Genomic DNA, 21903 nt, shown 5'->3' with positions numbered 1-21903 from the left:
GCTGCATTTGCTAGCTAAGTAAGTGAAACTGAAAGTGAACAAAAAGGACAATCTCTCTATCTCTCTTGCTTCTCCTTCATTTTGGAAGAAATTAATTTGCTCAAAACTGTTCAACTATTGTCTTTCTCTCTTTTTGAATGAACTACTCACCACATTGTATTTGCTACGGTGCTAGCTAGCTGTAGCTTATGCTTTCAGTACTAGATTCCTTCTGTGATTTGGATGGACATCATTTCAGTTAATTCCACAAGAGATCTGATAGGTTGGAGGACGTCCTCCGGAAGTTGTCTTAGTTACTGTGTAAGGGGGTGGGAACCATAAGCCTCCTAGGTTTTTTATTGAAGTCAATGTATGCAGAGGAGAACGGAAGCTAGCTGTCCTCCGGCTGCACCATGGTGCTACCCTACAGAGTACTGTAGACCTTCATTGCAAAAAGTGTGTTTTAATCAATTATTTGGTGCCATTTGAATATATTTAGTATAGTTTTAGCTAAAAAGGCTAACTTTTTAAATGTTTTACTATTCTTATTTTTTATGAAATTCACTGAGGAGGATGGGCCTCCCATTCCTCCTCCTCCGAGGAGCCTCCACTGCTCAGTGTTGGGTAGATGCTTGACCTCTGAACTATGTATTATAAGTGGTGAGGGACGGGGACACGCCCAAGAGATTGCATGTAAAAATGTAACATTAGACATCCATTTCCGACCGCAACCAGCTCCTTACATAAGCAGGACAACAGGTGTCAGTGGTAGTTTGACAGCATTTAGCTCGACTGAAGAGAAGCTTGGTGCTTGGCTTGCTCGATATCATTTCATCGAAACAGCTTCCTCTTTTATGTGTGTGTCTGTCTCTCTGTGTTGCATGTGTCGCCTTTGGCCCGTAGCGTGTAAAGCTTTGACCTCAGCACCCCTGCATTGTATTACTGGAGTTGTGTGGGCACCATCACATGGTCTATATTTGCAGTGCCATGCCTTTGTACCAATGTTGTCTATAGATGTCCCAGACCTGGCCAACAGGATGTGATGGTGAGCCCAGAATGCTGCTTTAATCAGAGCCCATGCTTGCTTCCCCCCGCGCTGATGGTTTAGGCTTTTGCGTCTGGGGCTGCTCACCCCCACAATAATTATCGGAGCACCCCAAAATGTTTGCTCCGCCCATCAGTGACTCCGCCTTTGCTGGATGGGCGTGCTTTGGCGAGCATCCTGTCTCTTAGCTTTGTGCATGAGCTTGCAACGCAATGCTTAATTTCTGGCTTTTTAAATTTAATTATTCCTTTTTTGGGCTGCATGTTGAAGACTGGCCAGCACTTCCACACACAGTTCAGCACAGTTTCTGTAGTTTCTAGTTTCATAAGCTGCCACTATCCCTTTCCAGGACATTCAGAACTGCATATACACAGTCAGTACAGATCTAGAATGACTGTGCAATATGTGAAGATGTTGGCTTGGTATGAGTAGGCCCAGCCTGGGTAAAGGGATATTGCTTTAGTGGGTATGGAGTGTAACCGGTGACTAACTGCCGGTTGTTTCTCAACCAGGGCGTCCTGGGTCGAGGGGAAAGAGAGGTCGCAATGGGGATCCAGGTAGGTTTACAGTACTGTACCTGCCCTCCACTGTCCATTAGACACCTATAGGCCTGTAACACAAAACAGGTGAAGAAACATCATAAACACACTAAATTCAATGAAATCAGCAATCTCCTCTCACATGTTACGCTGACAATGACCTTATTTGAGAAAGCAATATAATAAGTGTGTGTATGTGTTTTCTGAGGAATATATTGTGGCGAGGATATTGGTGAATGTTCCACCAGATTGAGTTTAGTGTTTTGATTCTGCATTGTGATGAAGTGAAAGCAAAACGTGTCAGCCAGGAACGCGATCACCGCCCATTCTGGTGTAACCAAACATCTCCTGTGGGTTTTACCCACTCAGGTTTGAAATTCCTTGCACCTAGGTTTACTATAGCCGAGGGTAGCGTCCAAAATAGTCCGCAGAATTTGAGAAAGAATCCTCCTCAAATACTAGAAGAAAAGCCTCACAAAAAACAGGAAAGAATAATGCAGCCCCCAAAGGGAAAGTTTTGTCACCCCTGACCAGATCATCTGTTATTCCTGGATGTTATTGCTCATGTCAGACTGATCTCAGGCCTGTAGGAGAGGCCAGACAGTCTGCCCTCCCTCTGTCCGTTTGGAGAGTCATTTGGGTAAGGGCGGCTACCTCTTTTAGAGCTGTTTGTCTTATGTCTGTGACAGCTTCTTGCAGTATAATAAGTCAGGTTTAGGAGTGACCTTTAGACTCTGGCCTCCTTCATTACAGTGTGGCTCCATGTCAGGGTTCTCAGGATCCTGAGCCCCAGGATTCTGTCTCCTCCTCACTGAACAGAATACTTGTAGGGCTCCAGACCATTTAACAGACAAACCATCATGTGCCTACTTCCATTCCCATTTTTCACAGTGTTTTTAATGCAAACAGTCTGGAAAACCCTCATTGTCCTATTTTTTTCTTCCAGTTCAGGCATTTATTTTACTCACACAATCCTTAACTAGGACCAGACAAATATGCCATTGAGAAGATAATGCTGGTGATTTGATGTGACGTTAAAGGGAAGGGATTTGTCATCAGTGATTTTCCTCACTGTTCTGTGATTGATGTGACGCCATCTTTTGTGACCCTGTCTTGATTTTGCAGTAAATGATTCTGTCTGGTGACTGAGGTCTTTCTGATTAGCCTTCTGAAAGGTCAGAGGGGGGCGTGGCCACAATGTAAGAAATATACCTGCTCCTAGGCTGTGATTTATAGTGGAACATTGCCTCTGTACCTGCCATGTTTTTCTGATGAGAGTTTTAAAGGTTTATGTAACCGATCAGGCGGGGCTCATGGAGTACAATGTAGGAGTAAAATAAAATGTTAATTCAGGGAAGTATTTTCAAAGAGCCAGTTTCTAGGATTTCGAGTAAGCATGGTGAGAAGAGAAACTCCATTGAAAGTGCTTTTTATTCAAGGAGAAAGGAAGTCTGTGGAGATGTCTCTCCGCAATGGAAAAAGTCAATGCAATGAGTAGTGCATTAATCTTAACTGGGTGTGGAGGAAGCTCTTGAGGAGCGACGCCAGTTTGGCGTTGGGCTCAGGCTACAGGCTGTGTAGTGTCATTTGGCATCTTCCTGGCACCAGTTTCCCTTTCTCCATCCCTGTTCTCATCAATCCAGGAATTGGTAGGCAGACTATTTCCAACACTGCCAGGGAGGGGAAACGTCTCAAGGCTAGGAATGACCATCTTATGGGAGGGCTGAGAGCGATTTTGGAGTCGGGCTCCCAAAATGAATATTTCGATTTATGCACCAATTTTCTTGATGTGACACATGGAAAATATGACCTGCCTATATGTGCACAGGTCCCGTATCCAGAAAGAATCTCAGAGTAGGAGTGCTGATCTAGGATCAGTTTTGCATATTAGATCATAATGAATACGATTGTTCTACACTGCTTCTACTCTGAGACTCTTTGTGGATACAGTACTCCCTTCTATGCCTTTTAAAGGTGGTTAGACAAAGAGTTTGGAAGAGCTCGTTTTCTCACTGGTCTAATGAAGTCTTCCTTACCTTCACGGGGCTGGATGAGACGTCCACCTTTTGTTATTTGTGTTTTGTAGATGGAATTGGCGAAAACACCTTCTCATAATTGAATAGGCATGTTTGAGTCATGATATTTACTATTCTATAAATCAGTCAATGGCAGGAAGGTTTTTAGGGTGAGGCATTGTACCGCTCCAGAACAAATCCAAAAGCAGACAGCCACTGTAAACTGAACTTCGGAACACTTGAAACACTTTCCAATTCACATTGACTTAACTTAATTTGATCAATGTTTTTCTATACTGAATGACTAATTGAATCTTTCTCCCTCTCTTTTGCAGGACCCCCTGTAAGTAGACCTGATGCCTTGTGTGACCATGCAGAGAGTGGTAAAGTGACTGTTTTTGTGTTTGGGAGTGTTTGTACCATGGATAAGTCCTTGAACGTCCAGTGAAATCTCTGTTTGATAGCACCCCCCCCCCATCTTACATGGATGCACCCTTTTGGTGTTGCTGTGCGGTGTGTTAGCAGAGAGCTTGTAAAGAGTGGTGACATGATGATTTTCAAAGCATATCATTGAGCATATCAAGGCAACTATTTAAACGTGGCCATTATAGTTGCTCCTTCTTGCATTGTTTGTGGGGTGGAAAAACTTTGCGTTCGTAAGTTAATCAGTTATCCTTATTCAAATATACATGTGAAGTCTCTCTTCCTTTTAGTGCACGGTAATTACATTATCAGGACTGCTAAGCATTTCACTGGTTCGGCTCAGTGAAATATCAAGTGGACTTGACATTATGAATAGCATTGGGGATGTTATTAGGCCTTTAACTATGTCACTCCTTGGAAAATATGAATCATAGGACCACTGAGGAGTCTTTAACGGTGCTTATGAAGTCAGGAGCCCAGGCGTGTTTTCCACTCCCAAACTCCTCCATCATGCCTCTATTTGAAAAACTCAAAGAAGCTTTCCGATGTCTGAGAGCACGTCTTCCCTGTCTCCCCTGTATCCTGCCAGTACTCAGGGATCCTTAGCCATGTCAGCCTTAGCATAGCATCTCAGAGCTAACCTTCTGGTTCTGTGGGAGGGCAGTATGGAACACCTTGGGCAGGGCGTTAAAATTGGGCACAGCTGCGACCTGGTGCTAAGAGAGGGTGAAGGTCGTGGCCTAGCTTCGGGCCATGGCAGTGATTGATGGACATCCAGGGATGGACATCCAGACCAGGGCCAGGTATAGCCAGAGACAGCCAGGCAGGGATGGACATCCAGACCAGGGCCAGGTATAGCCAGAGACAGCCAGGCAGGGATGGACATCCAGACCAGGGCCAGGTATAGCCAGAGACAGCCAGGCAGGGATGGACATCCAGACCAGGGCCAGGTATAGCCAGAGACAGCCAGGCAGGGATGGACATCCAGACCAGGGCCAGGTATAGCCAGAGACAGCCAGGCAGGGATGGATATCCAGACCAGGGCCAGGTATAGCCAGAGACAGCCAGGCAGGGATGGACATCCAGACTAGGGCCAGGTATAGCCAGAGACAGCCAGGCAGGGATGGACATCCAGACTAGGGCCAGGTATAGCCAGAGACAGCCAGGGAGGCCAGGGAGGAGTGGGTTTGTGGGTTCCGGAAGAAGACACTCCTATCAGGTTGGCTGCGTTGCACACTTGATGAAAAGTTAATGGTTAGCTATTACATAATGACGAAGTTGATAGCATGAGGATATACAGTAGATGCACATTTCACTGGGTAGGCATTGCTGTCACTTATACTTATACCAAATTATTTAGTGGAAGTTTGAGTTCTGGTTGGAATCGTTTTGGAAGTTAAGTGCCATTATGTACTTTTGTGTTAAACCTTTCCACTTGAAATGCATTAGCTATTCATACTATTACATAAAGAAGCACTTACACTACATGACCAAAAGTATGTGGACACCTGCTTGTCGAACATCTCATTCCAAAATCATGGGCATTATTATGGAGTTGGTCCCCCCTTTGCTGCTACAACAGCCTCCACTCTTCTGGGAAGGCTTTCCACTAGATGTTGGAACATTGCTGCGTGGACTTGCTTCCATTCAGCCATGAGCATTAGTGAGGTCGGGCGCTGATGCTGGGGGATTAGGCTTAGCTCGCAGTCTGCGTTCCAATTCCAATTCCTCCCAAAGGTTTTCAATGGGGTTGAGGTTAGGGCTCTGTGCAGTCGAGTCAAGTTCTTCCACACCAATCTCAACAAACCATTTGTGTATGGACCTCACTTTGTGCACAGGGGCATTGTCATGCTGAAACAGGAAAGGGCCTTCCCCAAACTGTTTCCACAAAGTTGGAAGCACAGAATTGTCTAGAATCCTGTAGTGTTAAAATTTCCCTTCACTGGATCTAAGGGGGAGAGGAAAGGGGATGAATGAGCCAATTGGAAGCTGGGGATGATTAGGTGGACATGATGGTATGAGGGCCATATTGGGAATTTAGCCAGGACACCAGGGTTAACACCCCTACTCTTATGATAAGTGCCATGGGATCTTTTAGAGAACACAGAGAGTCTGGACACCCGTTTAACATCCCATCCGATAGACGGCACCGTATACAGGGCAATGTCCCCAATCATTGCCCTGGGGCAATGGGATACTTTTTTTAGACCAGAGGAAAGAGTACCTCCTGTCTGGCCCCCCAACACCACTTCCAGCAGCGTCTGATCTCCCATCCAGGGACCAACCAGGACTAACCCTGCTTAGCTTCAGAGGAAAGCAAGCATCAGGATGCAGGGTGGTATGCTGCTGGCCTAGTCCAAACCATGAAAAACAGCCCCAGACCATTATTCCTCCTCCACCAAAATGCACAGTTGGCACTATGCATTCGGGCAGGTAGCGTTCTTCGGGCGTCCGAAAAAACCCAGGTTAATCCGTCGGACTGCCAAATGGTGACGCGTGATTCATCACTCCAGTGAACGCTTTCCACGGCTCCAGAGTCCAATGGCGGCGTGCTTTACACCACCCCACCCGACGCTTGCCATTGTGCATGGTGATCTTAGGCTTGTGTGTGGCTTCTCGGCCATGGAAACCCATTTCATGAAGCTCCCGACGAACAGTTCTTGTGCTTACGTTGCTTACAGAGGCAGTTTGGAACTCGATAGTTGAGTGTTGCAACTGAGGACAGATGATTTTTACACACTACGTGCTTCAGCACTAATCATTCCCATTATGTGAGCTTGTGTGGCCTACCACTTCGCGGCTGAGCCATTGTTGCTCCTAGATGTTTCCACTTCACAATAACATCACTTACAGTTGACCGGGACTGCTATAGCAGGGCAGAAATTTGATGAACTGACTTGTTGGAAAGGTGGCATCCTATGACGGTGCCACATTGAAAGCCGAATCCACTAATTTGAAAGGGTGTCCACATACTTTTGTATATATAGTAGCTATACACGAGAGCCAGAATTGCGCAGGTCTCCCGGAACTTACCCTGCAAGTGAACTTTTACATAAGGAATAGCACTGTGATTTTTTTTTTATCAAGTTAAGTTTTATACCACTGCTTAGATATGAAAAGGGTATTTTAAGAAATGTCCTCTGTTTGATTAATCGCCTCAGCTTTTCTTAACACGCTCATCCATATTGTGGCCTTTGACAATTGAGTGAGGAGTTGAGGACAGACGATTTGTATAAATAATCTTAGCCTCTATTCAAATTGGGATGTTATGCTAACACAATTACCCATGTGATTGCAACTGTAAAACGACATGAAATTGGTGCTTTCCTGTTCCCCGAAACCGAGGGCTTTGGCCCTTTTAAAAACATAATAGTCTATAATTTTTCATAGGTCACATCACAGGGGCTTGGCCTCCTGCCCTCCCTGTGGCCGTGTGTGTTTAACACACTAAAACAATCAGCGTTGATGGGAAACACCGTTAGACTTAAATGAAACTAAACAGCTTAAAGCTCTCCAAGCTCCACCGTTCTCAAGCTCAGATTCAGGTTCAGCATTGCTCAACACACACAGTTGACCACTATAAAGTGTACGTTTGTCTGAGAATAACATATTGTTGAAATTGAATTGCTAACAGACCTGTTGTTTCAGACCCGTTTTTTAGCCTTTTCTGGCAGCCTTATGGTTAGATAACAATCAGCTTCAGATCGACAGTAAATCCTGCTGCTGCCAGTGTCTGAGGGAAGTAATGAAGTCCAAACCTCTCTCCCACACCTCAACCCTCACTACTAAGGTTACAGAGAGGCCCCAGGGGCCACGGAAGCCCCTAGCGGAGGCCCTCTCATTCGTCCACTAGCACCCGGCCCAAATGGGAGCCACATGTGCCAGGTTACAGCATAATTCCAATGAGGGGTTTCTTCCGGAGGTAGGGCACCCCTGACCCCTGCAGACGGCCCCTAGAGGCCCTGTAGCAGGCAAGCAGACAGACACCCATGTGCAGTGTGTTCTCACTCAGTACCTGGCCCTGCACCTCACCTCAGCTCTGCCCCAGACCTCCAGGACCATGCAAGGTGCTCCACAGAAGCACCAATCATTAGGCTTTCTAACAGCAGCCACTTGATTCACTCCCCAGTTCTATAAAATGTTGCTTAACTAAAGAAGATTAAATAACATTCTGAGAGGAGATGGGGCGTGTGATAGCATATCTTCCCTTTAGGATTTTCGATGGATTGTTGATGCAAGATGAATGACTTCCTGTCTGGAACGGTTGGCCAATAGTGGCCCACACACTCAGTATAGGAAGCAGACACAGCCATGACTCTTGTTGGCTTTTCAGGGAAGAATAGAGTCAAAATGTCAGTCTGTAAGCCCTAGAACTCCTCCATAGAGATGACATACTCCTCTGTGGACAAACAATGGCCAGTGGCTTTGGGAAATGTCAAGGGTTCCTGTTCCGTCCGACCAGTAATTAGTGCTGTGTCCTTTGCTGAAACAACACAGACATAAGGGCTATTGATTTATGTTTCCGTAGCTCACTGAAAACAAAACACACAATATTGGAGGAAATGTTCCTTTGGCAACATTGAACGCTGTATCGGACATCCTTATGGCTTTTGTTGGTTGTTCAAGACGCTAAGCCTAAGGGGAATTTTCTTTCTTCCATTCAACTTAGCCACCAGCTGAATAAAGAACGTACATAGATGAATCCATGGCATGCCTTCTTACAAGACCTGTCTTGGCATGCATTTACATGCTGATTGAAATGCATTGATTTTATGGTATGTTCTTTAATGTTGATGAGAATCTACAGTATATTATAGATAAGGAATACCTTAAACTTCAACTGCTATGGTTTATGATTCATTCTCAACTTAAATAAGCATGTTATCAGCTCTTTAACCTGTTCAACTCTTTAAATGATGCATGATATTGTATACTACCCTCATAAAGTACAATTCAGTTAAAAAAGTCCTACGAACACATGCTTAGTACTGTTAGAAAGTTAAGAAATGTGGGATTCTGATAACGGTGTCAGACACACTGTGACTATTACAGAGCCTGAGATATAGCAGCCTCAAGTGTTACATTTTGGAGAATAAGAGATTTGAAAATCTAGGTTTGACATAAAATATGTCACCAATTACTGTTCGAAAAGGATGTCGCTTTCAAATGATATGTCACTTTCTATTTTCTGACTATCTTTTTGAGGGGGGCGGGGGGTTTAACTCACCGTACCCGATACTTTGAACAAAACAACTGCTCAGAGTTAAACAGGTTCAAATCAATTAGGTCTATCAAACCAAATGAAATGATGTATTGTTTGATTTGTTTCTTCTTTTGTGGTGGAATGGTGTGTTTTGTTTTCTTTTATGGCTGCTTGTTATAACTGAACCTGCCAAAATACAATGAGCACTGAAAAACACATTTTTTAAATAGAGTATTAGATCAAATCCAAATACTCTGCAATGAGAAAGTTAAATAATGACATAATACTGTAGAAAACTGTCCCAAAACAATTGTCTTTTTTGACCATTTTATTCTGGCCTGGATCAGTGTGATGTGAACTTTTTCTGTAATAATGTCAAGTTCACTTTCTATTTTGTATCCATTTCTCTCACCCCTTTTCAGGGTCCACCCGGACGATCAGGCTTTCCGGTAACTGTCTTTTAACTGTCTGTCTTTCGTTCTGTCTGTGTGTTTTGAGATCTCTCTGATCGCTCTAGTGAGAAGTTGTTTTTGTCCCAGGATAATATCCAAATTCAATGTATGATCATTGGAAAACACACATAGAGGACAATCAACCCAGGAGTTTGATGACTTCAAATGAATCCATCTGTATTTACTGTGATTGACAACTTCTCAGCTAAGATACCTCGGAGATATCTGCTCAACAGAGGGACTGAGTGCATTATATGCACAGTTTATACACTCCTTTGTGTGAGTTTGAATACCTTTGTAGACATACAATGCATTCAATAAGATTTGCAGTTGTCTTTACTTTTACTACATTTAGATTGGACATATAATTTGCATTGAAAAGGTTATGCCCCTTTTCATGAACAGCCCATTAGAAACCCAATTGTATAAGAATGAGAGACCTCCACAGAGCGTCCCAGACATAAGTACTGTAGTTTTGGTATCACCTCAGACCCTCTTTTGCCTAGCTCTTTGCTTACTGTGTCGCTGTCAGCTTCCTGGTTACCCAGCTCTAACATGACTAACTCCCAACCAGCCAAATCCACATGGTCTCCATCATAGCATGGCAACAGGAGGCCATCTTAGATCTGACCTTTGACCCAGCTACCAGCTCCAACCTGTGAACCCTTCTCAGTCCTTTCAGGCTCACTGGTGAAACAGGCCCATAAAACAGTCTGAAGTTGAATAGACGGCTCACAGGACGAGCTTTTCAAGGGAGATTAGCTGACAGGTTTTGTCAAAGTTCAGATGTGATCCCTTCCAGGTTTTTTGATTGATGATGCTGTCAAAGAACTGGTCATTATATCAGAAGTGCTCTCTCCTCTTCTTGGGAAGGATGTGGTTTTGGAGAGGGAACTTGTCTGCATTCGAATCAGTCATTTCTCCCCTTTTTCCATAGTGTTGTATGTCAGATTTGAGCTTTGAACAAAAGCGCAAAACCACCTTGTGTGATGTATGAACTCTAAGCGCTTTTTCCTTTTGTGATTAATCAAAGGACGTGAGCTCCATACAGTTCTGTCACAATTACACTTCACTTTTTTTTCTACTTGGAGCCTGCTGTATATTCATGTGATCTATTAGCACATTTCACAATAGCTTCACATAATTATCACATTAAGATGCTTGTTTACTATCATAATACTTTGAAACCCTATACATCCTCCTTCAGTCACGCCTCATCTAAAGTAATGCAGGGGTCTGAGTTGTGTGCATGTTGAAGCAGAAGCCGTGCTAGCGGTGGTGAGGGGAGCCGTTATGACTGCGGTCAGTCTGGAGACTGAGAGTGTGCTGGTCCCTAGGCTATAGTCCAGCTGAGTCTCATTACTCTTGCTAAAGGAAAAGTCCACACAAAAACGATCTTTTCATTAGTCCATTGTGGGTATAGTTCCAGAATATTTTGCTTGTCAGAAATCAAGTTTTCAAGATATATGATTTTCAAAATACAGAAATCCCCCGTATGTTGCATTTTGCATCATCTGATGCTGCGTTTTGCGTCATATGATGCAACATACATCATACGGGGATGATTTCTGTATTTTGAAAGTTACATACTGTATCTTGAAAACTTGATTGCTGACAAGCAAAAAAAAATGGGACTATGTCAACAATGGACTAATGAAACAAATACCAAAAGATAGTTTTTGGGTGGATTTTTCCTTTAATACACCTGAGAGGCCTCCACACTGCACCACTGAGGCCCTGTGTAAATCCTCCTGTCCTGCATTCTGACTGTACTGTGTGAGTGGGTGTAGGGGGAGGTGTGTGTGTGTTCGGAGGGGGTTCAGCAGTGTGGTCAGGGACCACTGAATTTGAGACTGCCGCAGCCCCAGCAACTCTATATCCCAAACTGGGAGTGACAGGCGCTGCAGAGGGAGAGAGAGATAGGGAACAGGGGGTGGTGTGTGGAGAGAAAGTGGTCGTTTCAACTCTTATCTTTTTTTAGGGCAAAAGACTTCAACAATAGAAGGAACACACATTGAGTAATAGAGTGGGAAGCGTTCAGATTTCTGTCTGAGATTTCTCGGAATGCTGCCTAGCACAATAACAGACTTGGCCCTGTGCGGGATAGAGGTTAGAGAGCCGGCTGTTCCTCTGATGCTCGGAAATCAACAGTTTAAGGGAAAGCACCGTTAAGTGACCATAGGAAATGGTTTGTCTCACTTTTGCTCGTTCTGCTCCTTATAAAGGCATTATATTGAATATGGGGGAATTTTGAGCAGTTATGATATTGCACGGCCGTGTCTTGAATCAGGACCTTGGACAGGGCATATAGAGCACTGCCTTAAACCAGCATATCTCTAGAGACCTGATAGCAATGCTCCAGTATGGGGATCATTGTTTTTAATCACAGCGAGCTGTAGCTGTTTGTTTTTGTGTAATTAGACCACTCTCTTTATTTCCTCAAAATAGCCATCACCTTTTTAAGGAGTGGGACACACTGAAAGAAAGTCAGCTTGATATTGATGAACACCCACGTTGGGTTATTAATTAGGTCCATACTATATTTGGGGGGGGGGGGGGGCGGGGGGGGGGGGGGGGGGGGGGGGGGGGGGGGGTGTTGCGAGAGTGGAAGTTCAACCCAGGCCTCTCCACCCAACACCCCTCACAGATTCAGGTATCCAGCACATGTTGCGTTGTGATGACTTATGGGGCTGGCCCCAACCTGGAACTTGTTTCCGTAACACGTCATCGGAGTGAGTCGTCAAAAAGCTGTCATCGCCAGCCTACTCCAGGATGCCTGTCATGGGAGTGAGAGGGCGAGTTGCTCCTATTAAGAGGCTTTAGGAATGAACACCTTTGCATAATAAATCATTTCAGCGCGTCCAGAGTTTATGGTAATTTAAGAGTGTGAACAAAGGTTATGCGCGGCAGATGGACAAGGGCATGACCTGGGGGAGGAAGGTCATTATGGACTGTCACGTCCACTGGTGATGTTTACAGTGTTGCAAACAAAACAAATTGCTGTTAAACCCAATGTGTCCCAAATTAGACATGATACAGTATTAATGACTTCCACCCAGATGTCTTATAACCCTCTATGGGCGAAATAAGAAAACGGGGCAATATGTTCCAGCAATTTATTTAATTATACATGAGGAACTAGAGTTCTTTAGTTGTCACATAGGGAATGTCACTGTTAATTGTGGTCAGCTGGCAAATCTAATCTCTGACAAGTATCTGATGTGTAAGTATTAAGTGAAATTAATACAGTATATTAGGTAGTTACCTTTTTAAAACATTTGTTTCAAATAATCCCTGATGAGGCTTGTTCTCTGACCTCCATTTGTTCCCTGCTGCACTGACTTCTTTCAAGGCCTGGCATACTGTAGCTAGCCATGGGCCTTGAGGGAACCTACACTTCTGGGCATGGCTGCATCAGAACTGCTCATCCTACCATCATGTTTAGGAATAGTTCCACAGCTCCACAGAGGCTTGACTTTATCAGAGTTGACCTACAGAGCCTGACCGTCTGCCATCAACTTCAACACAAATACATACTGTAATCTGTGTTTGCTGGAAACAGCATAATATTACATTTTGAGGGCATGACAGAATGAAAGCTCATTGTAAGTTAACCTGTTGGCTGTGATTGTAGTAGTGCTGGAGCGTCTCATAATTGTTTACCCCTTTTCCTCTTGACTTTGCGTTGCTTATTAGGGTGACAAAGGAACAATGGGAATTCCTGGAAGATTGGTGAGTGACATGAGAATGTGCAACCGAGTAGTGTGTAGAAACAAAGGGACTTTGACCAAATAGAGGACGCTTGAGTAATCACTTGAGTAGCATGTCTTCAACATTTTAAAGAAAAGACTGAAGAGAAATGGCACCAATGTTCAGGTTATGACCAGATAAAGATTTTTCTGACATTCTTTGTTAATTCATATATTGTTTAATATATGCATATGTAATTATTGTGAAGTTTAGTACGGCCCATTGCAGAATGCAACCTTTGGTGCCCCTTCATAAATGATAAAAACTGATAAATGAGGAATGGGTTTGGTATAGTTTGACATAGCTAAAGATACAGTGCGTTCGGAAAGTATTCCCCTGTAACGTTGTTACGTGTTGTTACGTGTTGTTACGTTGTTACGTTACAGCCTTATTCTAAAAAGGATTAAATAATTTCCCACCTTCATCAATCTACACACAATACCCCATAATGACAAAGCAAAAACAGTTTTTTAGATTTTTTTGCAAAACTGAAATATCACATTTACATAAGTATTTAGACCCTTTACTCAGTACTTTGTTGAAGCACCTTTGGCAGAGATTACAGCCTCGAGTGTTCTTGGGTATGACACTACAAGCTTGGCACATCTGTATTTAGGGAGTTTCTCCCATTCTTCTCTGCAGATCTTCTCAAGCTCTGTCAGGTTGGATTTGGAGCGTTGCTGCAAGGATCTCTCTGTACTTTGCTCCATTCATCTTTGCCTCTATCCTGACTAGTCTCCCAGTCCCTGCAGCTGAAAAACATCCCCACAGCATGATGCTGCCACCGACATGCTTCACCGTAGGGATAGTGCCAGGTTTCCTCCAGACGTGACGCTTTGCATTCAGGCCAAAGAGTTCAATCTTGGTTCATCAGACCAGAGAATCTTTTTTTCTCATGATCTGAGAGTCCTTTAAGTGCCTTTTGGCAAACTCCAAGTGGGATGTCATGTGTCTTTTACTGAGGAGTGGCATCTGTCTGGCCACTCTACCATAAAGGCCTGATTGGTGGAGTGCTGCAGAGATGGTTGTCCTCCCATCTCCTCAGAGGAACTTTGGAGTTCTGTCAGAGTGACCATTGAGTTGTTGTTCACCTCCCTGACCAAGGCCCTTCTCCCCCTACTGCTCAGTTTGGCCGGGTGGCCAGCTCTAGGAATAGTGTTGGTGGTTCCAAACTTCTTCCATTTAAGAATGATGGAGGCCACTGTGTTCTTGGGGACCATTAATGCTGCAGAACTTTTTTGGTACCCTTCCCCAGATCTGTGCCTCGACACAATCCTATCTCGGAGCTCAATTTCGGGTCTCATAGCAAAGGGTTTGAACATATATGTAAAAAAGGTATTTCTGTTTTTAAAAAATATATAAATATGCCAAAAATGTCTGAAACCTGTTTTTGCTTTGTCATTATGGTGTATTGTGTGTAGATTGAGGATGATTTTGTTTGTGTTGAATCCATTTTAGAATAAGGCTTAAAGGTATCAAAATATGTAAAAAGGGAAGGGGTCGGAATACTTTCCAAATGCACTGCATGTACACTAGTTGTACTGTAACTTGGCATGTTTGCATGATGCTGACAATTCAACTTCACAAACAAGGCTCTTAATACAGTAATGGCATTTATAAGTTGCTCATATCACCTAATATTTGCACTTATAGTGTGTGTGGACGTGACCTGCTTTTAAAGCGTCATGTCATAAATGCCTATGACTGCTTTTAAAGCCATTTAACAGACCTTGTATCATGTTCATGGAGCTGATATTGTTACAGTAGTTGCATACAAACATGCCAAATCACTGAAAAGTCTTAGAAATATCAAAAAGGCCCCGATCGGAAAATCATCCATTATTCCATTACTCGCCCCTCCCCTCCCACCCTCTTTCACACTTGTAGCTTTCAATTGTTTCATAAATTCATTAGAACACAATGATTTTGTTTTAGGCCAATTGTTTATCAGACATTTTTTATTTTATTTTTATTTTAGAAACACAACTTCCCCATATTTAAAATCTGTTTCTTTTTTTGGCTTGATACTGAATATATTCACATGTTTTTGTGATTCCATGTGTATTTTGTAGTTTTCAGAACACCTTAAGGGAAATGTTCAAATCAAATGCTACTTGTTTACCGGATTTGGAATTGCCTGGAGACTTTACATGCACACATTCTTTATTTAAAGATGAGGAAAACAGGTTGCGCTGACATGTTGCATGCACACTTTTAGTTTTCTCATTTATTTAGATGTGTGTATTTTGGATATGGCCATATTTCAAGGCAATTCTACCACCGCAACATATAGATAGATACCAGCACCTCGGCTCTCTCTGTTTTGCTCAGTCATCATACTGGAAGTGAATTTTCACAAATCCGACTCCGGTTTGTGGGCTTGAAATTCTGGCTTTAAAAACACTCCCTCCTTCCCCAACGTGGGGCGTTCTACAGTGTCGCTCCAACTGTGAGGCCCATGCAGAGTACACAATATTTCACACAGTGTAGAGGAGTTAAACTACTTTGTGGTCCTCAAGCGCCTCCTCAAAGGAAGTCCTTTTTTCTGGCCTATCCCTCGCTCCCAGGCTCACTGCCTCTCCCCTCCCTTCACTCACTACTACTTCTGTGAGAATGTACGTCTCGACACCAGACAGCTCCCCGTGGCCCTAAACTTCAGCCCAGCCCAGCCTCCTCTCCCCACCCCCCATTCCCTTCCCTTCCTCTCCCTGTGACCACTTCTGAGGCTGATGCATGCCCTGTGTCTCTCTGTGCCTGTCTAACCCCGGTTCCTCTCTCTCTGTGTCTCTCTCCTCCTTCACACTTTGCATGCGACTGTGTCGGCTGTGACTGACCAGGGGTTAAAAGGATACGCAGGGGAGAAGGTAAGTCTATAGGGACATCTGTTGGAACAGCCACCCTCCAAAGCCTGCAGGAGAGAAGGCAGGGAGAGAGGCTTCAGCAGTCTTAGTGGGTGGTGGTGCTGGTGGTGGTTAAAAGCACACACTTGTTCAATGTACAGTAGTGTATGGAGGTTGTAGTTGATTTATTTCAAGGGCCCTAGGTCTGTATTTTTAAAGGGCGTTAGGGTCACATTCTGAATACCATTTCCCACCCTGGTTGGATTACCTGTGTTTTTTTCTTTCAATGAAATAGAATAGCAAAGAATTGTCACATAAGAGTCTCAGAGTTCTAACTTAAGGCTCCCTCTAGAACGTTTATGACTTTTATGGAGATCATGGTATAAGCAGATTCCACTATAGGTTTCAGAACCCGACGACTTGGAATTATATACAATGATGACAAATCTGCGTTGGTGGTGGTGCATTGCATCACCATGTCATCTTCTTTCCATCTCGAAGATCTCAATATGTGTTCACTCCCTCGGATGGCCAATAGTAATCTGACCATGCGGCCGTTTCTAGTCCACTAAATGGCCACAGTTGCAAAAGCGATCAGATTTATCCACAAAGCAACCGCTTTGATTCACTTTCATCAAACTTGAGGTGATTTGTGATGTGCAGAGTTGAGTGTGCGGCTAGAGGAGAAACATGCGCTGCATTCTTAACTGTCGTGCTGTAGAGAGTAGCAAGCTAGCCAAACAACTCCAATATGGCTCAGCCAGTCTGCCTGCCGGCGGAGAGCCTCAGGAGTTATGGGTAGACTAATGTGACCACCAAGACGTTAAACGGAGAACCAGACAACGGCACTGGCTTTGGGAGGTCTCAACAGATCTGGGTCCAAAACAATCCAATGGCTTTCCTCATATTTCTCTGCACCAATTGTTTTAGGAGTGTAATATTGTGGTCCATTTCCCTCTGTGTGTGGTTAACTCTGAGTACCAGGAGAGAGGATGAGGAAACACAGGGGTTAGACAGGGAGGCTTGGCTGAAGAGCTTAATTAAATATGAAAACATCCTCTCCAGAACAGACAGAGCCAACACAAGGGGAACTGGCAAAGTCCAGCTCCGGCTGGGCAGCTTTTATATTCTTCTCTTAAAACTTTAAAACAAATGAGTTCTGTGGGTTTGGTGGTGGGTCGTAATGTATGAGGCAAGTGACTGGCAGAAATACCAGAGAAAAGGAAAACAATGATGAATTGGTTAAGCAGAGAGAGAACCACTTGGCCACTTGCGGCTGACTTTATGGGTATGGGAGGATTTCATATTGGAGGAAATGAAATCTCAAAGGCAGTCTCTGTCCTTGGTGTTTCATAGGCCTTGGCTGTAAATGTATGCACTTTTTTGGGGTGGTTTCTGGTCTTAGTCGTGATTTTGGGGCTCTTGAGGTTGACCCTTTCCAACACCAGTAATCTGACCGCTCTAGAAGGGCATACATTTTGTTACATTACAGCCGTATTCTAAAAAGGATTCAATGTTTTTTCCCCTCATCAATCTACACACTATACCCCATAATGACAAAGCAAAAACAGGTTTGTAGAAATAAACAAACTGAAATAAGTATTCAGACCCTTTACTCAGTACTTTGTTGAAGCACCTTTGGCAGCGATTACAGCCTTGAGTCTTCTTGGTTATGATGCTATAAGCTTGGCACACCTGAATTTGGGGAGTTTCTCCCATTATTCTGCAAATCCTCTCAAGCTCTGTCAGGTTGGATTTGGAGCGTCGCTGCACAGCGATTTTTCAGGTCTCTCCAGAGATGTTTGATTGGGTTCAAATCCAGGCTCTGGCTGGGCCACACAAGGACATTGAGACTTGTCCCGAAGCCACTCCTGCGTTGTCTTGGCTGTGTGCTTAGGGTCGTTGTCCTGTTGGAAGGTGAACATTCACCCCAGTCTGAGGTCCTGACCGCTCTGGAGCAGGTTTTCATCAATGATCTCTCTGTACTTTGCTCCGTTCATCTTTGCCTCGATCCTGACTAGTCTCCCAGTCCCTACAGCTGAAAAACATCCCCACAGCATTATTGTGAAGTTTAGTACGGCCCATTGCAGAATGCAACCTTTGGTGCCCCTTCATAAATGATAAAAACTGATAAATGAGGAATGGGTTTGGTATAGTTTGACATAGCTAAGATACAGTGCATTCGGAAAGTATCCCCCTGTAACGTTGTTACGTGTTGTTACGTTACAGCCTTATTCTAAAAAGGATTAAATCATTTCCCCCCTTCATCAATCTACACACAATACCCCATAATGACAAAGCAAAAACAGTTTTTTAGATTTTTTTGCAAAACTGAAATATCACATTTACATAAGTATTTAGACCCTTTACTCAGTACTTTTTTGAAGCACCTTTGGCAGAGATTACAGCCTCGAGTGTTCTTGGGTATGACACTACAAGCTTGGCACATCTGTATTTGGGGAGTTTCTCCCATTCTTCTCTGCAGATCTTCTCAAGCTCTGTCAGGTTGGATTTGGAGCGTTACTGCAAGGATTTCTCTGTACTTTGCTCCATTCATCTTTGCCTCGATCCTGACTAGTCTCCCAGTCCCTGCAGCTGAAAAACATCCCCACAGCATGATGCTGCCACCAACATGCTTCACCGTAGGGATAGTGCCAGGTTTCCTCCAGACTTGGCATTCAGGCCAAAGAATTCAATCTTGGTTTCATCAGACCAGAGAATCTTTTTTTTTCTCATGATCTGAGAGTCCTTTAAGTGCCTTTTGGCAAACTCCAAGTGGGATGTCATGTGTCTTTTACTGAGGAGTGGCATCCGTCTGGCCACTCTACCATAAAGGCCTGATTGGTGGAGTGCTGCAGATTGGTGGAGTGCTGCAGAGATGGTTGTCGTTCTGGAAGGTTCCCCCATCTCCACAGAGGAACTCGGAAGCTCACCTCCCTGACCAAGGCCCTTCTCCCCCGATTGCTCAGTTTGGCCGGGCGACCAGCTCTAGGAAGAGTCTTGGTGGTTCCAAACTTCTTCCATTTAAGAATGATGGAGGTCACTGTGTTCATGGGGACCATTAATGCTGCAGAACTTTTTTGGTACCCTTCCCCAGATCTGTGCCGCGACACAATCCTGTCTCAGAGCTCTACGGAGAATTCCTTCGACCTCATGGCTTGGTTTTTGCCCTGACATGCACTGTCAACTGTTGGATCTTATATAGACAGGTGTGTGCCTTTCCAAAAAATGTCCAATCAATTGAATTTACCACAGGTGGACTCCAATCAAGTTGTAGAAACAGCTCAAGGCTGATCAATGGAAACAGGACGCACCTGAGCTCAATTTCGAGTGTCATAGCAAAGGGTCTGAATAATTATGTAAATAAGGTATTTCAGTTTTTTATTTGTTATAAATTTGCAATCATTTCACTTTTTTTTCTCTTCAGTTTGTCATTATGGGGTATTGTGTGTAGATTGATGAGGAACAAAATGTATTTAATAAATAATAATGCTGTAACGTAACAAAATGTGGAAAAAGTCAAGGGGTCTAAATCCTTTCCGAATGCACTGTATGTAGATGTTAATTTGTCCAGTTTGGTGAATCTCTGTACGATGGGAGTAACTGTAGACCTCTGCACTGTAGCAAACCATTTTTCTTAGTGGTTTGCCTTTTGGCCACTGTGAGGCACAGGCACCATCAATCCTTCCTCTTCAGTAGCGCTGCGAGGCGACAAACCCACCTAACCAGAGTGTGAAAACAAATTCCTCCCCTCCCCAGTAGGCATTTGTTGAGAAACGTTAAAATCACCTGCGTTTATGACGGCTGGTTGGGCTATCAAAGATGTCCCAGTGATAAGGTTTCTGGGGAGAATGCTAATTAGGGAAAGTGCTGGAAACCCGAGCAGGCCCTGTCTGGCCCCAATGGGTTCTGATATTTTGCTGGAAGGGTTCGTAGGTCTGTATGGATGGGGCTGACACTGTGCAAATCACCCACTTTGTGCCAAAGGAGCCCAGAGGGTTTCCCCATGTTTTTACAGCAGTGCTGCTGACCCACTGAGCACTGCTGTCAAGGTTTAAAGTATGGCTCTGAAATGAGAACTTTTGACTTTGCTGAAAATGTATAGAAATAAGAACACTTTTGCTCTTAGGCTTGTTTGCTTAAAATGTGGGAAAGATGAAGTGTGTGTAGGAACTAGACTTGCTATATGTGTTACAGATGGTATTTTTGAAATCATTTTCCTAATTTACCATTGTATTCATGTGGAGTGTTGTACATATTATACAGAATTTCTAAGGAGAACATCTGGTGAGCTGGCTAAGACTTTGAGAGAGGTATTATTTTGTTCCACTGTTGGTGCATCTTCTCACTGTCTGTCTATCTGTCCATAGGGAGCGCCAGGGGAGCCAGGCCTGTCCATCATTGGGCCACGAGGACCTCCTGTAAGTGTCATCACTTCTTCCTACAACTAATAATACTGTGCATGACCTGTACTGTTCACTGCTGCTTTAAGTCTTCACTTCAATGACTCATGACCTGCCACTCTGAATAAGCCTGGCATGATTGTAATGCCATGAATTTGTCAACATCAAGAGTTCTAGAATAATATATATTGTGAGCCCCATACTCATGACCACATACTGTAGCACAAATACCAGAGATTCTACGTTTGCCTGTCAGGACTTTCCAGAACAAGTTCTTGAGCTTGTCCACCACAGAGCTAATGGAGATTGAAGACTGATAATTACAGGTTGTTTGAGAGTACTTTGGCATTTTCTGAGGAAGCCAGAGCTTCGATTTGGCTGTATTCTGGATCATTTCGTGTTTCCTCAGCATGAGAAGTGAAAACATTCCTAAATCTTTAAAAGTATTCCAGACACCAGAACCCAATGGTCCCTATTGTATTAAATAATTGATGTTCGTGAGATAAAATAAGACTTTATCCTGATTCAACTCCTTTCTTCTCCATTTCTCTTATTTTTTATTAGTAGACAGACAAAAGGGTTACTGTGTTGGACCTCAGTTGTGCAATTTCCTTTTTGATTATGCTGTGAAGAATTGGACATGTTTTATTTTGAGGTTTTCTTGTTCCGCACATGGTTTCTGGACTGCGGGGTTACAGTACCTTGTTGTAGAGCCAATAAACTGGCTACTCAGGAGGACCAGACATCTGTTTTCCCAATTGACAATTAGCTACATACCTGTGTGCCCACTACCCTGGCCGGTAATAAGGCATTTCTAATGAACACCAGGCTACAGAGGAAGTGAAGCACAGCAGGAGAGTGAAGGAGTACACAGAGAACCAGTCAAGCAAGAGTACTTAGAGGGTGATTTCCCATAGCAGGTGAGGTCGATATGAGAGACTCACTCTTGGCCTTAGGAAAGGGAGAGGGAGTGGATTTGGTGGCGAAGTCTGAAACTACTGAAACTTCAGTCTGAAACTGCCATCCTAGAAGTTGTTTTTGTGACTTCAAAATGAGCGGCGTTGTACAAAACAAACTCATTCGCGATTGGTTCGTCTGTAACCAATCGGAGTATCAAAGTTGACAACATCGTCAAGTAGGCTGGTTCTGGCCCAACTCATTGGTTTCTGGGACCAATCAGAATGGTCAGAATGTGATCGCATTCTACCGTAGCGTATGTTAAGATATGTTGTCCACATGTGGAATTCGCCCTCA

The 21903-nt window shown here is 43.8% G+C and overlaps 1 protein-coding gene across 1 annotated transcript in view; it reads left to right on the top strand.

Moving 5' to 3' along the window:
* LOC129836275 (collagen alpha-1(XIII) chain-like) overlaps positions 1 to 21903 on the top strand; it is a 107701-nt gene that overhangs the window by 47209 nt on the left and 38589 nt on the right. Inside the window, exons 3-8 of the mRNA XM_055902213.1 lie at positions 1537 to 1581; positions 3914 to 3921; positions 9627 to 9653; positions 13353 to 13388; positions 16244 to 16270; positions 20617 to 20667. Coding sequence (XP_055758188.1) covers positions 1537 to 1581; positions 3914 to 3921; positions 9627 to 9653; positions 13353 to 13388; positions 16244 to 16270; positions 20617 to 20667 — 194 coding nt within the window. The remainder of the gene's footprint in view (positions 1 to 1536; positions 1582 to 3913; positions 3922 to 9626; positions 9654 to 13352; positions 13389 to 16243; positions 16271 to 20616; positions 20668 to 21903) is intronic.

This window comes from Salvelinus fontinalis, chromosome 37 (assembly GCF_029448725.1).
Source record: "Salvelinus fontinalis isolate EN_2023a chromosome 37, ASM2944872v1, whole genome shotgun sequence".
In the NCBI taxonomy this organism is placed as follows: Eukaryota; Metazoa; Chordata; class Actinopteri; order Salmoniformes; family Salmonidae; genus Salvelinus; species Salvelinus fontinalis.
This window is presented reverse-complemented; position numbering and strand designations above follow the sequence as displayed.